Below are 17,301 nucleotides of genomic sequence, written 5' to 3'. Positions count from 1 at the left end.
AAGGAAAGTAAACCTAGAAATTGAATTTTTAATCATTGTAGGAATAAAATTATTGGGAGGGACAAAGAGATCTCAAGAAAGTCATGTGTTCTATCTGTGTATGACTGATGGTGAATTTTATAGTCTTAATTAGATTATCAGTTACGTTAAGTTTAAGAAGACAAGTTAGTGTTTTCATGGTAAAATGTATCTGATAATAAGATACAGAAAAGCTGAAGTTCAAGAAATGTGCTGCTCTTTCAGATAATGATGAAAGCAGTTTACCCAGGGGAGGAGTGGACTCTTCTATTATCCACAGGGAATTTACTGTGTGTGCGTACACACACGCACATAGCCTTTTGACTAACTATAACTAACATTTTTCTTATTTATACAATAAAAATATTAACTCTTATCTCGGTAAACCTGGAATATAGCTGTTGGAGTAGGAAGTACAGTCTGAAAATATAACTGCATACAAAAATAACTCCAAATAGCTATAATTTCTTGTCTACAATATTGCCTAAACATGGCAATCTGTATTTTTCAAATCTGATTTCTTAATAAATCTCCCCACTGTATTTTCCACTGAATGCATCCGATGAAGTGAGCTGTAGCTCACGAAAGCTTATGCTCAAATAAATTTGTTAGTCTCTAAGGTGCCACAAGTACTCCTTTTCTTTTTGCGAATACACACTAACACGGCTGCTACTCTGAAACCTTAATTTATGTATGTCACTCAAGTAAATTTAGGTGACATACATAAATGATAGAGCTGATCTTTTTACATAAAATGTGGACCAAATTAAGGGGTTTTTCTTGCTGTTTAAGCCAGCTGATAGTGGTCCAAATAATTTTGAGTATTCAAAATGTAGACTAAAATGTTCTGAATAAAAAATAGCGAACTATGGTCTAACCTCAAAAGATGCTGAGTGGTTCTCAACTTTTTAGGGTTCATGAACATCTCGCAAGAAAGTCTGATTTTTATAAGATCTCCAGCATTGCATCATTTGGTTCAAACTGGAAATACCACAAGAACACAGTCTTTCACGGTTTGTCTTGCAAATGGAGATACATATGAAAATAACTGTGTTGAATTTGAAATTGTGTCCACAGATGTTCATAATGGGTTTATAGCAATTCTTGCCTTGCAACAGACTTTTTTTCTTCCAAAGCTGCCAATTAACACAAGCATACTATGAAATATACACTTGAGTAGATTCCTTATCAAAGTATGGGATGCACAAAAATATTTTACAGAAATTTCCATAAATTGATTAATCTAATATTTATTATGCATTAAATACATAGGGTCCATCTTGCAACCCATATGCATTGAAGTGAATTAGAGTTTTGTATGTTGAAGGACTGTCTGTTTGTTGAGTTGTATTTAAACTCTGCTCCAAATTATGTTACAATTAGATCTCATAAGCCAGTTAGAACCAGAAGTTGTGGAGAAAGTTCCCTCACACACCAATTCCAGTTCTTTTTCCTAGAGAAAAAATTATCTAAAGGACAAATCAAACGCTAGTCTATTTTGTAATAAAATAAAATAAGACTAGACAAAAACACAAGCTTTTAAGCAGTGGGCTCATTTTATTGAGGTTAATGCTGCCTTGAAGAAATGAAGGCATTATTTCCTGTTTTGTACTGGAAATAGTATTTGGCATTGAAAATATCCTGCCCCTCTCTAATGAGGTCCCAGCAGGGCCTTCCTGGCTCCTGCCCCCGCTGGGCTGAGAAAGTCACACAGAGACCTTGGTGCAGTGCTCACCTGGTGCTTTTATTTACAGGTTGTGTTCCTACCACCTTTCCACCATACACATAGTCCCCTTCTTACAGGCCACCAGCAGGAGAGAGGGGGCAAGCTAGCTCTCTCTGCTTCCCCTCACTGCCTTCCCTCTAGTGCAGCTTACAGCCTGTCCAGCTCCTCCCCTGGTTTCCTTCCCCTGGGACTTTTATCCAGCCCCAGCCTGATGAGGCAGCAGCTGTTCCAGCTTTCCCAATCAGGGCCAGGTGATCTACCCACCTACAATTCACCTCTCTTAATTGGAGCTGGAGTGACAGAGGGTTGGCTAAGCAGTTTTCTGCTTAGCCCCCTGTCACCCCACTCCCCCCCATTGGATATTTCCAAAAGCACATACAAATTAATCAAATGTTTATAAACCAAACTATTTAAGGAATTATAAACTCAGTGAAACTGTAGTTAGATTTTGTAAAATAAACCTGTTTATCATCAGTAATGAGATTAGTTTAGAAACTTTAGCTATTTTGTGGACTAAAAGAACATCTATGATTAATTCTTTAGAATCTCTGCCTGATGGCATGGAATCAAATATGGAATGACTGTGGAAGGAAATATAAGCTTGGAAGAAAAAAAAATAGAGAAAAAAACAAAAGAAAAATGGTCAATGTCAAGTCTATTGAATCTTCTATGGATCCTCATTCTTTAAAGCTGTGCAAAATCTTCTTTTCTTCTTAACTTTTTTTTTTCTTTCCTTCCTATCTAGACACACACAGGGGAAAAGGAGAAAATTTGCCCATATTGTGGACAGAAGTTTGCAAGCAATGGAACATTAAGAGTTCATATTCGGAGTCATACAGGTACAGTAGCTTATGTGGTAAAGAGAACTTAGTTCTTTAGATATATAACTATATTACAAAAATATTTCTAGCAATCTAACTACCGTTTTACACACTGAGTGACTTAACACAGCATTTTGAAATTTTTAGTGCTCTTTTTGCCTGATTAACTTGAAGATCCACAGCTACCATGCTTCAAACATAACAATTACAAAAATCCCATTAGACTATCTGATTACCCATCTGTTTGTCCATGAAAGAACTTTTCTTACTAATCAGCCTGCTGTTCTGGCCTGATTAATTTGGAGCCAAATCCTGCTACCCTTGTTTGTGTAGCCTCACATGACTTCAGTGGAGCTATGACAGTTAGCACCAGTTGAGGATCTTCCCCAGTGACTTGAATGGAACAACTCCCATAAGTAAGCAAGCAGAATATGGCCCTTAGTGTTTTGAGACATCACCATAGTTCCGATGGTAAAGAATATCGTGCTATCAAATATGGGATTGATGCAATCACATTGATTGACTAAAAATTTATTGCATATAAATTAGATGGTCAGTTTTGTTGTTTTCGCCTTTGGAAGCAAAAACTGATTCTATAAATGTATCACCATGTTAGTGATTTCTGGTTCTTGTGGGCAGTACAAGATGAGGTGAAGTTAGAGAGACGCTTCACACATGCCAGAATATTAGCGTGAGAGACAACTTTGGTGAGGGAATATATTTTATTGGATCAGCTTCTGTTGGTGGAAGGGACAAGGTAGCAGGAGACTGGCTCATAGGCAGTCTAGTGTGTGGAGCAGGAATCAGGTCTAGGGTTCGGAGTCCAAATGCCTGAGCACAAGGCCAAAATAGAGTCAGAGATGGCGACTGGAGCCAAAAGTCAAAACTGAGTCAAAATCCAAATGCCAGCACCAAGGAGTGAGACAGAGTCAGAACCAGGGCCAAGGGTCAGAACCAGATTACCTCATGTCAAGGGAGGCAGGAGCAGGGCTGGTTCCAAGGCACGAGCAAGGCTGGGACAAGACTGGAACAAGATTGGGTGCACGACAGGGTCTAGGCTGGAGCAATGTAGGAGTAAGCAGGAGCATGGCTTGGAGTAAGGTGAGCACAGGAAGGCAGACAATCTGTGGGTGTGTGCATTATGCAGCCACTGATCCTCCCAGCTGCTGGGTTTAATAGCAAGCCACCTGACTGCCTTAACCAATCAGGTGGTTCTGCTGTGGCCTAGCTGCGATTATTGGCTGCCTGACAACTGGGCAGGTGCAGCTGGAGGTCCTCATTTCTGAGAGAGATACTCTCTCTCAAGCTTTCAAGCTTACACAGAGCTCTTCTTCAGGTCTGGGGAAGGTAACCAGAGTGTCTGAGCTAAATACAAGGTGAGAGAGAATTCTGAGCATAAAGGTTTCACACATGCTGTAGGAGACCACTTAAAATGGAGTGGGCAGTTTTAGCAGGCAGTAGGATGTGTTACAAATTGTTGTCATGAGCCATAAAACCAGTGACTCTGTTCAGTCCATGGTTTTTAGAGTCTAGCAGCATTCAGCATTTAAGTTCCCCAGCTTGTCTTTTGAAGGTGGTGTGCATTGAGGGGCATGTGTTGCAGACAAATTCTAGAATCTACTAAGGCTGTCTTTTAGGGACAAGTGGAAGGATCCTTTTGGGGTCTTACCTGCTGCATTAGGAGAGTGGGTGTGGGTCACTCTTGCCCTGTTAAGACTCTTTGGTCTGAATTTACAAAAGTCCCTGTTTTGGGATCACTGCAATGCACAAAACTCCCACTGAACCCTGTAGGTGCCTAAACTCACTTGATGCCTAAGTTTTCAAAGTAAAAGTTCCCTAGCGGTCTATGTTTCTGCCTCTGAGCATGCTGCCTCCCTGTAGGTACCTGGGCCCCTATCTCCTGCCTAAGCCCCACAGCAATTCACAAACCGGGGAAGGCAGGCATTCCTCCACCTAAGTTGAGTGCAGGGCTCAATCCAGTAAGCATGCTCAGAGGGCATCTACTGGATCAGTCCCCTTGGGTGAGTTCAGACAAAATAGCTGGTGGGGGGGCCGGCCGGAACAGGTCCCAGTGGGTAGGGTACTCCGCTGGGATATAGGGGACCACCAGCTGAAGTCCCCTCTCCACCTGAGGAGGAAAAGGGATTTACACTGGAATCTGTTCAGGTGAATGCTGTAATCATTGGGCTGTGGGATATTCTGGTGTGAAGCTCCCTCAAGCTCTCCTGGTGAAGCTGTTGGTTTCTGAATAAATAGTCACTGGAGCAGAGGGACTGGATCCTGGGTCTCCCACCTCCTGGATGAATGTTCTAATCACCAGACTATAGAGTGATTCTAAAGCTTGTACTTTCTCTCGGGCCCAAATGACTCCGGGAGAAAATGGAAACGTAGCAACTTCTTGCGACCATTTTAAAATCTTCATAGACAAAAGGGTGCCAACATCAGGGTCTCTCAAATCTGCACCCTTTCAAATGTCAGATCAAGCAGTATGGGTTTGAATCCCTAGATCTGAACTTCACCCTTATCTTTTGGTTTCTGGGTTGAATCCAGAACGACAAGGGGCCTGTTTCCCAGTTCTAGTTTTGATATGGCTTTGAAATCTCCCAAGAAACTTGCAAAATTGCAACAGTATAAAATCCAAATTCAGACCCTAGTCTTGATCCAGCCTCAGATTCCAACCCTATCCTGTATCTAATCCAGATCCAAACATTCTGTTCCTAAGCCCAACTCTACTCAAAGTTGTTTTTGTCACAAAGTCTCTTTCATTATAATGTCCTGATACCCATTTGTGTGTGTCACATAATCTTGTGTACATAATTGCACCCAAACCATATTATTATTTTCAGTGTACACAGGATTTATACAAACATGCTGAAAAACAAATCAGTCATATTGGCGGATTTCAGTTACCACCCACTACAGATTTAATTCAAGTAATTGGCATGTAGCTGAAAGTTTTAGTGATGTTTTGCTTCCAGCATGAAAGGATGTAGGTTTGAGTTTGACATGCAAAGCTGCTGTTAACAAATAGGCTTCCTGTGACAGTCTGTTCACTTTTGCATAAACAAATTTGGGTTGCAGGAAGATGACAGCATGTGTATGTTTAATCACTTGGCTTTCTACTATGTTTGGTAAAAGTCTTAATCACTTTCTTCTGCCATGGCTATCTGTTAAGATAAAAGCTGTTTGTTTGTTTTGTGATACAGTTTACACATCTAAATGCATCCAGTGCAGGATACTGGTAATTTCAATGGTCCCATATCTGATCATGTAGCCAGACAAAAATCTTTTATGGACTGGCTAAAAGGATGAAATTAATTTATATGTTTAGCTCTTATTCTCTAATGAATGTGAAAGTTATCCCTCATAGCAGGTGTAAAAAAGAGAATTCTGCTGAAATAGTTGTATATAGTTTAGCTAAAGAAAATTAAAAAAACAAACTAGAAACACAAAAGGAAATTAAGGTCAGGGTAGGCATAATAAAGAACTGCAGTGCAACCTCTCCTTCCCTCCCTCTCTTTCTCTTTGTTCTTTCACTGACAACCCAACTTTTCAAACCCTTGCAAGACTTTCATCCACAAGCTTCAACCCATATCTCTTCCTCCTTCTATCCCCTAATTTATCTGTATTTCTTCTTCTGTCCTCCATATCTGTTTCTTCCACAACATTACAACCAATGGGAGCTTCAGGTGTTCTCTGAGGTGTGAAGGGCAGCAACCCCTTCCTCCCCAACCCCCCCCCCCCCCAAAAAAAAAAAAAAAATCTTGGAGCAAATGGGCTGTGGGTGGAAGGAGCCTGTGGAGGCTCTGCCCTCTCCAGGAAGAGAGAAGAGTTCAGCTTTCCCTGGTAACCAAAGATGTCAGCAAAGTTAGACCATGTGTGCCACCAAGATGAATTACTGAAGATGTCAAAAAGGGGAGATTGCTGTTCATTGTGGACAATCTGTACTTCTCCAGTTAATTGAAAGGGTCAAAGTCGTGCTTCACCTTCTGAGGGGCTACATCACTGCAAAGGGAAATATGAGTTGCCAGTGAAGGGAATCCCTGTCATCAGAAAGCAGTGCAAAAAGTCAAGAATTCTTTTGATGGCCTTTAATAAATAAAGTTTATTACTTTTAACTGCTTTGGGAAAGACCTGACAGGTTTTTAGGAGATTTTCTGAGCAGGAAGAGAGCTTGGCTGCGTATTAAACATGAAGCCATCGTTTCTAAATGTTGCAATAATATTGAAGACTTCATGCTGTTGGCATCCATTAAACACTGTGGTTTTGAATTAAATCAATGCAAAATTATACCCTCCTGTGTTTGTCATCACATTTCTGCATATCTCATTTCATTCTGAGCTATGAATGAAACAATCCCATCTTTCTGGGTCACCCCTCCCCAGCCAGAGCTGAGTTTTGACAAAGACTGAACATCACAGTTGTGAATGTCCCAGAAATGCCTTCAGGCCTTAGTGATTACAGCGGACGTGGCTGGTGTCCCAATTCAGTGACGTGGGTTGTCGTGTTCTCTCAGCATGGGTACTGGTGATTCATGTTGTATATAACTATATTCAGCGGGGCTTGTCCTGTTTTGTCTTAGGTAAATCCAGGCACACATGGGCTCAAATTTTCATTTATTAGTAGGGGCTCTAGCATCCTATACCAATCCAGCTGAACGCCTACATGGAATGCTCAGGTTACAACACTACATTGGCCTGAAAGAGACATACCATTACAAGTCTTATGTTATGGATCCAGTATTACCATATGATATATTGAATTTATATGACCTATTGTGACCCACCTTGACCCCATTTGCAATCTCACCATGATCCACAGTTTGAAAGACCCTGCTTTAAAAAGTATCTTTCACAAGCACAGTAACCCATCTCTTAAAATTTTAAAGTAAACGTCTTCACTGTTATTTAATACATGGTACATGTTCTCAAATGTTGTTACTCACAGATGTGTGCACGCTTCCTCAATAAGCAATTTTCTGTTCTCTTTTATCTTAGAATAGGACTCTGTAAATGAGGCCTAACAGTACTTGCCCTTTCAGCTGTAACTGCCAGTTTGGGGTGAGTGAAGCCGTCTGTGTGTGCATGTGTATAAGAAGGTGGATGTTTGGGTCTGAGGCTGGCATATTGCTCTGTAATTCATCATCTGGGTTTCCAGCTCTGGAATGACAGAGACAGCGCTCTGTAGGTCAGCCGAAACACTATAGCACATTCTCTCCCTGCTATATCCTGTTGGTTTATGGCTTCTCAGGGTCAGAGGGAGCTGGGGTTAATTCAGCAAAAGAATCCTCTGACTGTGGCATAAATTCCATTGATTGTTCATAAATTGTGAAAGAAATTCTATGAACTGCTTTTTGGGGTTTTAAAGCTAAGGGCCAGGAGGTTAATTATTTGCCTAAAGTTTCAACCAACTTTCAGTGCTAACAGATACCGGCTGTTGTTTGTGCTTTCTTGGGTCTAGCTTTACACACAGTTATTTAAATGTGATAATAAATCACTGTCTCATATTTAAAAAAAACTAATTGTGTGGCTCGTCTCCTAATTGATTATGCCATCTAAATAAAGAATAGAAACTCTTAGGATACCATATTTGAAGTTGTGCATCACGGTTTGGTGTATGATGAGTTTATTTTTACAGCTACTTTTTTTCAATACATAGTAGGAAGGACATGCTAAGTGTAAAGTCATTCCATTCTTTACCAATTCCAATATGCAGGGTTTGGGAGCTGGTGATGGACAATCAATGATCTTGCACATCAGATTTTTGAAGATATTCATGCCTGTGATGATGAGTTAAGCATAGAGGGATAGGCTTGATTCTTTCTCTGTTTTCCCACCCCCCCACTTTTAGCCAAGGAACCTGAGCAAAAGCTCAATTAAGTCAATAGAAGGACTCCCAGTTACTTTGGATCAGGCCCTAAATGTTGTCCCAATGTATTTATTTCTTTAATGTTAAGAGCAGAATTGGCTCTGCATATCAGTATCTTTATGCATCAATGTCTTGTCCTTGAACAGCTTCCAAATGTCTTTAAATAGGTTGTCTCTGTTCAATAACCTGGAGATGATCTCTTTTTTTTTTTTTTAAAACCAATAGATTTAAAAAAAAAGAGAAGACCCAAAGCTAAGGACTCTGCATTCCTAAACCTTTCAGCTTATACATCATTATTCTATTTATCTCCATTCAAGAGTTATATCTTCAAAATACCTGTAAAGTCTCATGAAGCTGTCAGCTTGTTGTTGTCTACTAGTAGTGGATGAGAAAGATGTATTCTTAGAATAGTTTTCTTGAATGCAAGAAACTTCTTTAGATCAAATGAGTTACACACCTAATAGTTTGATTAATGTGTATAGTTTAAAAGAATACCAGCAGTGGGTTCACTGAGGTCAAAGGTTTTAATGCTCCTTTCTTGGGGAAGCAAAATCATTCCATTCCATTGATAGGTGCAAAGAATCAAACTTGAGCTGTTCTCATTGTTTTAAGTAATGTTTGGTAGAGTTATGGCTAAAATTATTTATTTGATTATAAAACTAGTAATGTTCTATGTCTGATTATTAATTTGGTTCTTCCTTTATTGCAACAATTCAAATAACTTACTGACTTTTGCAGAATTGTAATTTCTGATCGGCCTTTGACTTTTAAAACAAACAGACAAAACTCCTACCATATGATGAAGCTTTTGATGGTCCATCCTGGTTGGATGCTTATCTGAAACTAATCTAGACTCTTCAAACCTCTACATTCTGCAAAGTTAAACTAGAAATCTCCAAGAACAGACTTTCTCTATTGTCGCTCTAATGCCCAAGAATAAGGGATGGCTGAGCATGTAAAAATGAAAAAATACTAAAAGATCTGGTTAAAACAATCTGATCCCTTTTCTTTTTTTGGAAAGAACAGTTTTTCAGAATTTCCCTTTTGGTAGTTCTAATTTTGCTTGAGAGTAGGAAACACATTTTGTTGAATCACAGAAAAGCCGTTATGGTCCTCCCTCGTAGCCGAGGGTATACAAGTGTTGCCTCTTGGCTAGGGAACATCCACAAACACAAAGGTTCTGTTTTTATAATCAGGGGAGCAAAAACAAAATACAGAAATACTTGGCCACTTGTGTTCAGATCATGTCCAGTTAGAGTCCTGATTAGAATGTAGGAAGTATAGGTCCTTTCAACAAGAAACCTCCAGCCCAAGAAACACCTCTTAATGAACCACAGCTGAAGACCTTTTCTCCATTTTTGGCAGGTAATGGAATCATTATGTCTCAATGCAAGATCTGTTCTCTCACCCCAGTGAAGGACTATAACCTCACCCCTCATATCCAGCTAAGTTCAGTGTATATAATTTTACAAGAATTTTGGCTTTTATGGTTCTGGTCCCAATTGGAAACCAGAAATATTGGAAAAACTGTATTGTATCTTTCAAACCATTATAAAATAGCTTGGCTTTCGATGAGAGAAATTTAAGTTATTACTAAATGGTTTCGTTTATCCCTTCTGAAGCCCTGAACATACATTAGTACATTTAAATGATTGATGTTAAACCAAATGAAAAATATATTTGGGAAGGGAAAGGGTAAAAATACCCTTCTTATTTATTGTCTGCTTTATCCATTGAGCCTACTTGTCGGGTTTGTAAACAGAACATTAGCTACAGTAGTTGGCCAAGCTCACTGCTTGAATACTGACCCATTTGATATTACCCGGTTTGGCCTTGCTAGTATCCAGTGGTAACAATTTCAAAAGTGCCTTTTTGACCTTAACCACATAGGCACATTTGAAAATTTGACCCCATAACTGTAAAACTGGGGAAATGGAAAATGCATCTTGTTTGCAATGAGATTTTTGTCTCCTCTGAGTCAATATATAATTTTATACTGCACTTAGGCATAAATAATTAACTGAATATTATCTTACAGTATTTGGAAGTTGAAAAAGTGCTAGAGAAACCAATATTAAGTATTTAATCTTCAAAAGATAATCCACCTGTGTGGTGATTTTTGTTCCCAGTATCCCCGGTATGGGAACTGTGCCGTTGATTTCAGTAGACAATAATTTCTTAGTGACTGTTGTTTTCTCTCTCTCTCTCTTTCTCTCTCCCTCTGTATGTACATATATAAAATAATAATCAACGCTCTATATTCTTATGAACATAAAACTCCTGTTTACTTTAGTGGGAGTTCAATGTGTGGAACAGTAGCAGTATAAGGTAAATGTATAAAGAATGAGGCACTCCAGAACAGATAAAATTCTAAGCATATGCCACACATTATAATTTTGTTCTATCTTTTAACCTTTTGTCCATCTCAACTTGCTATTGAATGCTGTCATCACCCCACATTATCTCTGACTAAAAGGGGCTCTTGCAACTCCCTTTCTGGGCTGCCCTATTGATCACCTGGTAGGGGGTGTTGCATATGTGATCCAGATGTCCCTGTTGCTTAACCACTTCTCCCCAGGAGAATTGTCTCCGTTCCACCAGAATTGTGTGGTGATGGATTTTATTTTATTTTTTATTTTTTTTTTTTAACTCTAATCAACTTTAGGCTGCTCTCAAATCAGGGATTTAAACCCAAGAAACTTCAGAGCTGCAGTTCAACAATGTCCCTTTGAAAATCACCTTTTAAAAATATTACACTTGAAATGCCCCTTCTTTCGAGCCTTTAGTAATCTTTATAAGACAAGTTCATTGCATGTATATGAGTTGATCCTACAAGATGCTAAGTGCCTTATGGAAGGTTCTGAGCGTCTTCAACACTCAGCAGGATTGGCTCCTTAAAAATAATTTTCTGCAAGATCATTAAAAAAAAATTTATTTTAAACTAAGCCCATTGGGCCTGATCCAGTGCTCACTGGAATCAGTGGAAAGGCTGCCTCTGACTTCAGTCGACCCACTGTGCAAAATCTTCAACTGAACCAGCATTCAGGGCTCACATACTTTTAAACATACTATCTGATACATTAGTGCTCTAACTCTGTCAAATTCTAAATTAACTAATATAAAGAAACTCCAGTAGAAAATCAGACAGCATGATACAAGGCTAGATGAACCACATATAACACTAATAATTGTAACGAGGAATCACCTATCTGTGAGAGAACAAGCTACGCATTAGAGGTATCTCATGGATGGATATTAATTTTTTTTTAAGTGAAATTAAACAAAATGAATGCCAGTGCAATGTAATTAGGCTTGGAAGTATTTGATTTTTATTGGTACATATTGATTTCACTGTACTTGAATCACACACACACACACACACACACTCACTCACTCACTCACTCACTTTCCATTAATGATGATTGAAATTTACAGATAGGCAAAGTAAGAACAATGCTGCTTGAGAACTAGAGTTTGATTTTAGGATATTTACTTTGCATATTTTGACCTGTAATGTGGACAATTTGTGCTTTAACAGGTATAAACTTTAACTTTTTTAATCTCAATGTCTGCTACATTAAATAATTGTCATTTGACCCCCACCCATACTTTCCCACTGAAAATTTAAATAGATAAAAATTAAAAAATGCTTACAACCCAAAATTTTGCACAACTGTGAACATTTTAAAAAAAATGAAATAAACATTGAAAATGTGCTTAAAAATAAATATTCCAAATAAGGTTGGTAACAGTTGTGGGGGGTTTTTTGGTAGGGAGAGGAGAAAAGAGGTGGATATTGCAAGATCTGGGCAAACATGAGTTGCTGAAGATTTTCATTTCTTAACATTATTGATCTTATTTTTAATCTCTTCCACAAACACAACAGATCAGGTCCCTTCCTGATCAGAGAAGGTTTACACCTGTAAATCCCCAAGTATTTATTGTGGCTGAATTGATCTGAAGCTAGGCTTGGAATTCCAATTTTTACATTTGACTTTTGGTGGTTGTTGGTTGATCACAGACAAATCCCAAAGCATAGAGGGATAATGTCACCTCCCCAGCAGCATTTATTATATAGCACTTGCTCCTCCTGTTTTAATGTCTAATACTTCTTGACTTTCTTAGAGTGAGAGAACCTCTTATTTCAAGACTTAAGATATATTCCAGTATGAAATACACCCTCTGGGCAAAAACTTAACAGGAACAAACAGAAGAAATGTATAGTTTTTATTATTTTTGAATATGCTTTGGAACAAAGGTGTTTTTCTTCTTTTAGGACAACTTGAAATTTAGCCAGTAGGGCCAAAAATGGCCTTTATTGTGCAATCTGTACAAACATTAGAAAGCACCTGTTCACTCAGATAGTCTCATTAAGGAATCCACTATTGGCATTCTTTTGTGAGCAGGTGATCACTGATGTAAATAAGGGTAGCACTATCTAATCCAAAGCGAGGAAGGGAAATTTTGGGCAGGTATACTGAGGATTGCATGCCAAGTCTTGAAATCCAAATCAGGTTTCATTTATTCAAGGGCCGGGGGGGTGAGGGGGCGGTCGGGGAAGCATGTAATAATTTTAAAAGCTGATATAATACTTTTTCATTCCCCATACACCCATACTTACACACACACACTCATTTCTGCGTCAGTTACAAAGAGGTTAGGATTTTTGGGTTGTACTAAAGGTTCTGTAGTTGCAGATCCAAATTTGGCTTGAATAGAACCCATCATTAATCATGCAGAACCCTAAGGATATCTGTGGGAGAGGGATACATGTAAATAAACTAGGTAACTACATGCTTACAGTTTAGTCCATGCAGCCAGTTTGCATGCCTAAAAGGGCCAATTGCTCACATAAGAGCAAATAAACATAGGTATGTTCACATTTTGGGCACATACATGACATGTTTTAGAAAATTTAACTGGTAAAGAAACAACAAAAATAAGAATAAGCATAAAATGAGTTAGGATCTTATTAAAGATGTTTTATCAGTCATCACTGATGCTATAGTTATGGTTGAGAAGACACTTTTATAATTCAGTAAAACATGAGGCCTTAATGACTTTGTCCCCCCCATCAACCCTCAGTCTCCATGTCTGTTGAATGATAAAAAATAGATGGGAATTCTGAGCTGCATACCAGAGAGTTGTAAGTTGCAAATTTACAGTATGTGATGGCTGATCATAGGCAGGCTTTATCAGGTACAACATGCTGATATAAAGTCACAGTGTTGCCCTCTACTGGCATCTGCTGAAAGCTGTTAAACATCTATTCGTCAAGAACCATAAACAACATGATAGATTTGTGAAGGACAGTATTAATAGATTTCAGACTAGCTGTAAGCGATCTCTGTAAGCAAAAGCCTTCCTCTGTAAGAAGAATGGGGGGTAGCACTTAGCTGTCAGCACTCATCTGCTTACAGACCTCTGCAGACTTTACCTTCAAAATACAAAAGCTTTAAAACATAAAAATGTCAGCTGGATTAATTAAATGTTTGAGCACCAGCAGCTCCTACAGAGTTCGAAGGCTCATGGCATAAATTAGGGACATCGGGGTCATGAGAGATAGTGTCATGTTTCAAACAGATGTGAAACTTCTAATTCAGAACACACAGAATCACACAGCAGCCTTGTTAAAAGATACTTTGCCAAGTCCATATATTTGTACTTAATAAGATAAGGCAGGGTGGAGGAGAGGGGCGTGTTTGCATTTCACAAGTACTCCATTGCCTTTATTTCTGTTGTTTTTTTTTTCATTTAGGTGGGATCTTTCCCCACAGGCATTAAAGAATGGGCCAGCCTATTAAAGGCCAAGTTGTACAACCCTTACTTGAGAGTTGGCCTCACTCGAATGAATGAAGTCAATGGCTCCGAGAAGGCTATACATGCAGCAGTGAAACCCAGTGGGTCAGCTGTAATGTAATCAAAGTGTGTCACTTTAAAAAACTCTTTCTCTAGGCCGCGCACTTTTGCAATTCCTCAACTTTTTGTTCATTCGGAAAAAAATATAGAACATCTTTCTGTCAAGCCCTCAAGGACGAGCACCTCAAACAGTGAAATGAAGACTGGAAAGGGGGCGGGGGAGGTCTGCCTTGCTCCAAGACAGAATGAATGTCTCCATAGTCAGAAAGCCCAGAAAGTATAAAGCTGTCCCTTCCCTTCTCTCACTCTGTGGCCTTGGGCAAATCATTGCAACTTGTCCTGAGTTTTCCCATCTTTAAAATGGCGATAATCTTTCTTGCTTACCCTACAGGATTGCTGTGAAGGTCAGTTAATGTTTGTATAGTGCTTGGAACCTGTCAGAGCTTTGCATGCATGCAAAGACTTTTTTTTATGAACAATTGAGTTTTCCTAGATTGGCTTAAAGGGGGTTGTTGTATCTGCACATAAAGATGTGTTGTCCAGGCATCAATGTGATTAGCCGGAACAGATTCCATTTAGTTAGAAAATTAGTTCGTGGAGATTAGCTTGTTGAAAAATATGTTTGGTGATGGAAGCAATCTGATTTTGTTGATTAGCCTTTTGTGTGCAATTAGCCTAGATGCTGGAGTCTTATTCCAGTACATTGCCTAAAATACTCAAAAAAGAAAAATGTATGTAAGAAATTGTAAAGCTTTATCACTAGTTTTAAATTATGGACTTGCTACAGAAAACCTCTACTGAGTGGATCTGAATGGCCCAGCCTCTGAGTTACATGGTATAAATTCAGAGTGACTTCACTGAAGTCAGCAGAAACTGTCCTGATTTACATCAATGTAAGTGTTCAACCCTGTGAGGTACAGAGGGCTTCTTGTGAGGTGCTGAGCGCTCTCTACTCCCACTGAGGTCACTGGGCACCTCACAGAAGCTGCTGTACCTCCCGTAGGGCAGATCTTGCTGGCATTCTTTTAGTTAAATGCAACAAACGAACAGAAGTGGGTTTTATAATTAAATTGGCTTGTGACACCCAAATGGCTCTAATGATGAATAGATGTGAAGTGAGGGAAATGTACTGTACTTTGAGAACAGTTAATGGCTAACTGTAAAAATGACCATGTACTAGCCACAATAGAATTCATCCTAGCCCAGTTGTCATCAGGACTGCAGCTTTTTTTTTTTTTTTAAATCCCTCTCTGCATGTATTCATATTTTATGACAAAATCAAGCAGTTGAAAGTGATACTTTGATCCAGCCTTGCATGCTGTCCAAACAGATCTTTTGTTCTTTATATGTAGTTTCCCTAACGCTCAGATCTCTTCACTCTGTTTGAACTGCACATGAACACTAGAACAGAATGTTTGACACACAACCATGCTGGGCTGCCTTGATGTACTGAGGCAATGCTTTCTTTCCGCCGTCTGCATTTGTTGACTCTGATGCTCATCTTATTTTCAGGTGAGCGCCCTTACCAGTGTCCTTACTGTGACAAGGCTTTCAGCAAGAATGATGGACTAAAGATGCACATTCGCACTCATACAAGGGTAATCGTTACTTTACTTTAATTTAATTGTTACTTAAGAACCATGATTGTCCACGGACAATGCAGGGAAATAAATTATTGCTGTTTGTAGAGAGGGAGGATGTTTCAACGATATTATTTGTGCTTCAAAACAGAGGAAAAGGGCATAAAAATTAATAATCTTAGAATTCTATTTCTGATTCCTACAGTGAACTGTGTGTGACCTTGGACCAGTTGGTTGATTTTTCTGTGCCTCATTTTTCCACATATAAAAAGGGGGAATTATTCCTATCTTCCTAACAAAGTTGTCTTGGGACTTGTTCAATGTTTAAAATCAATTAATAGGTTAGTGTCTCTATAAAAGCATCATTATTATTAAGAGAAAGAGAGTTAAATGCCCAACATTTTTGTATTTCTCTCACCTCCAAATCTACTCTCTGGCAAACTCGGTCTGTCTTAATAACAACAACGGTACTCTGTGCATGTGCAGTGCTTTTACCCATTTAATTGATTACAAATATCAATTAAGTCTTAAAACAACCTTGTGAAGAAGGTAGGAATAATATCTGTAATGCAGGCTGGAAGATGTCTCTGAAGATTATTCTCTGACTTTAGGATTACAGCTATCCCCGGAGTCATCTGTTCTGGTTTAAAAGGCTCGTCATGTATATCTATGTACTGAAGACAACCCTTGCCCCCACTCTGTCCCCCTTGTGCCGGTCAAGCAAAAGGGATGGTTTTAAACAGCCAGCTGTGAATTCTGCTTGCATATGAGATTCATAGACTTTAAGGTCAGAAGGGACCATTATGATCGTCTAGTCTGACCTCCTGCACAACGCAGGCCACAGAATCTCACCCACCCACCCCTGTAACAAACCTCTAACCTATGTCTGAGCTATTGAAGTCCTCAAATCGTGGTTTAAAGACTTGGAGGTTCAGAGAATCCTCCAGGAAGTGACCCGTGCCCCATGCTGCAGAGGAAGGCAAAAAAACCCCTGGGCCTCTGCCAATCTGCGCTGGAGGAAAATTCCTTCCCGACCCCAAATATGGCGATCAGCTAAACCCTGAGCATGTGGGTAAGACTCACCAGCCAGTCACCCAGGAAAGAATTCTCTGTAGTAACTCAGATTCCAAACCCATCTAGCATCCCATCACAGGCCATTGGGCATATCTACCACTAATAGTTGAAGATAATTAATTGCCAAAATTAGGCTATCCCATCATATCATCCCTTCCATAAACTTATCAAGCTTAGTCTTGAAGCCAGATATGTCTTTTGCCCCCACTGCTTCTCTTGGAAGGCTGTTCCAGAACTTCACTCCTCTGATGGTTAGAAATCTTCGTCTAATTTCAAGTCTAAACTTCCTGATGGCCAGTTTATATCCATTTGTTCTTGTGTCCACACTGGTACTGAGCTTAAATAATTCTTCTCC

At 39.2% G+C, this 17,301-nt stretch overlaps 1 protein-coding gene across 6 annotated transcripts in view; it reads left to right on the top strand.

Moving 5' to 3' along the window:
• The window catches only part of PRDM5 (PR/SET domain 5), a 141,585-nt gene that overhangs the window by 79,169 nt on the left and 45,115 nt on the right, over positions 1 to 17,301 (top strand). For all 6 annotated transcript variants that reach the window (XM_043545538.1, XM_043545539.1, XM_043545536.1 and 3 more), the window contains 2 exons: positions 2,490 to 2,583; positions 15,805 to 15,890. In XM_043545538.1, the coding sequence (XP_043401473.1) occupies positions 2,490 to 2,583; positions 15,805 to 15,890 (180 nt within the window). The remainder of the gene's footprint in view (positions 1 to 2,489; positions 2,584 to 15,804; positions 15,891 to 17,301) is intronic.

This window comes from Chelonia mydas, chromosome 4 (assembly GCF_015237465.2).
Source record: "Chelonia mydas isolate rCheMyd1 chromosome 4, rCheMyd1.pri.v2, whole genome shotgun sequence".
In the NCBI taxonomy this organism is placed as follows: Eukaryota; Metazoa; Chordata; order Testudines; family Cheloniidae; genus Chelonia; species Chelonia mydas.
Note: the sequence above shows the minus strand (reverse complement) of the source record. Positions and strands in the feature narration are given on the sequence as shown.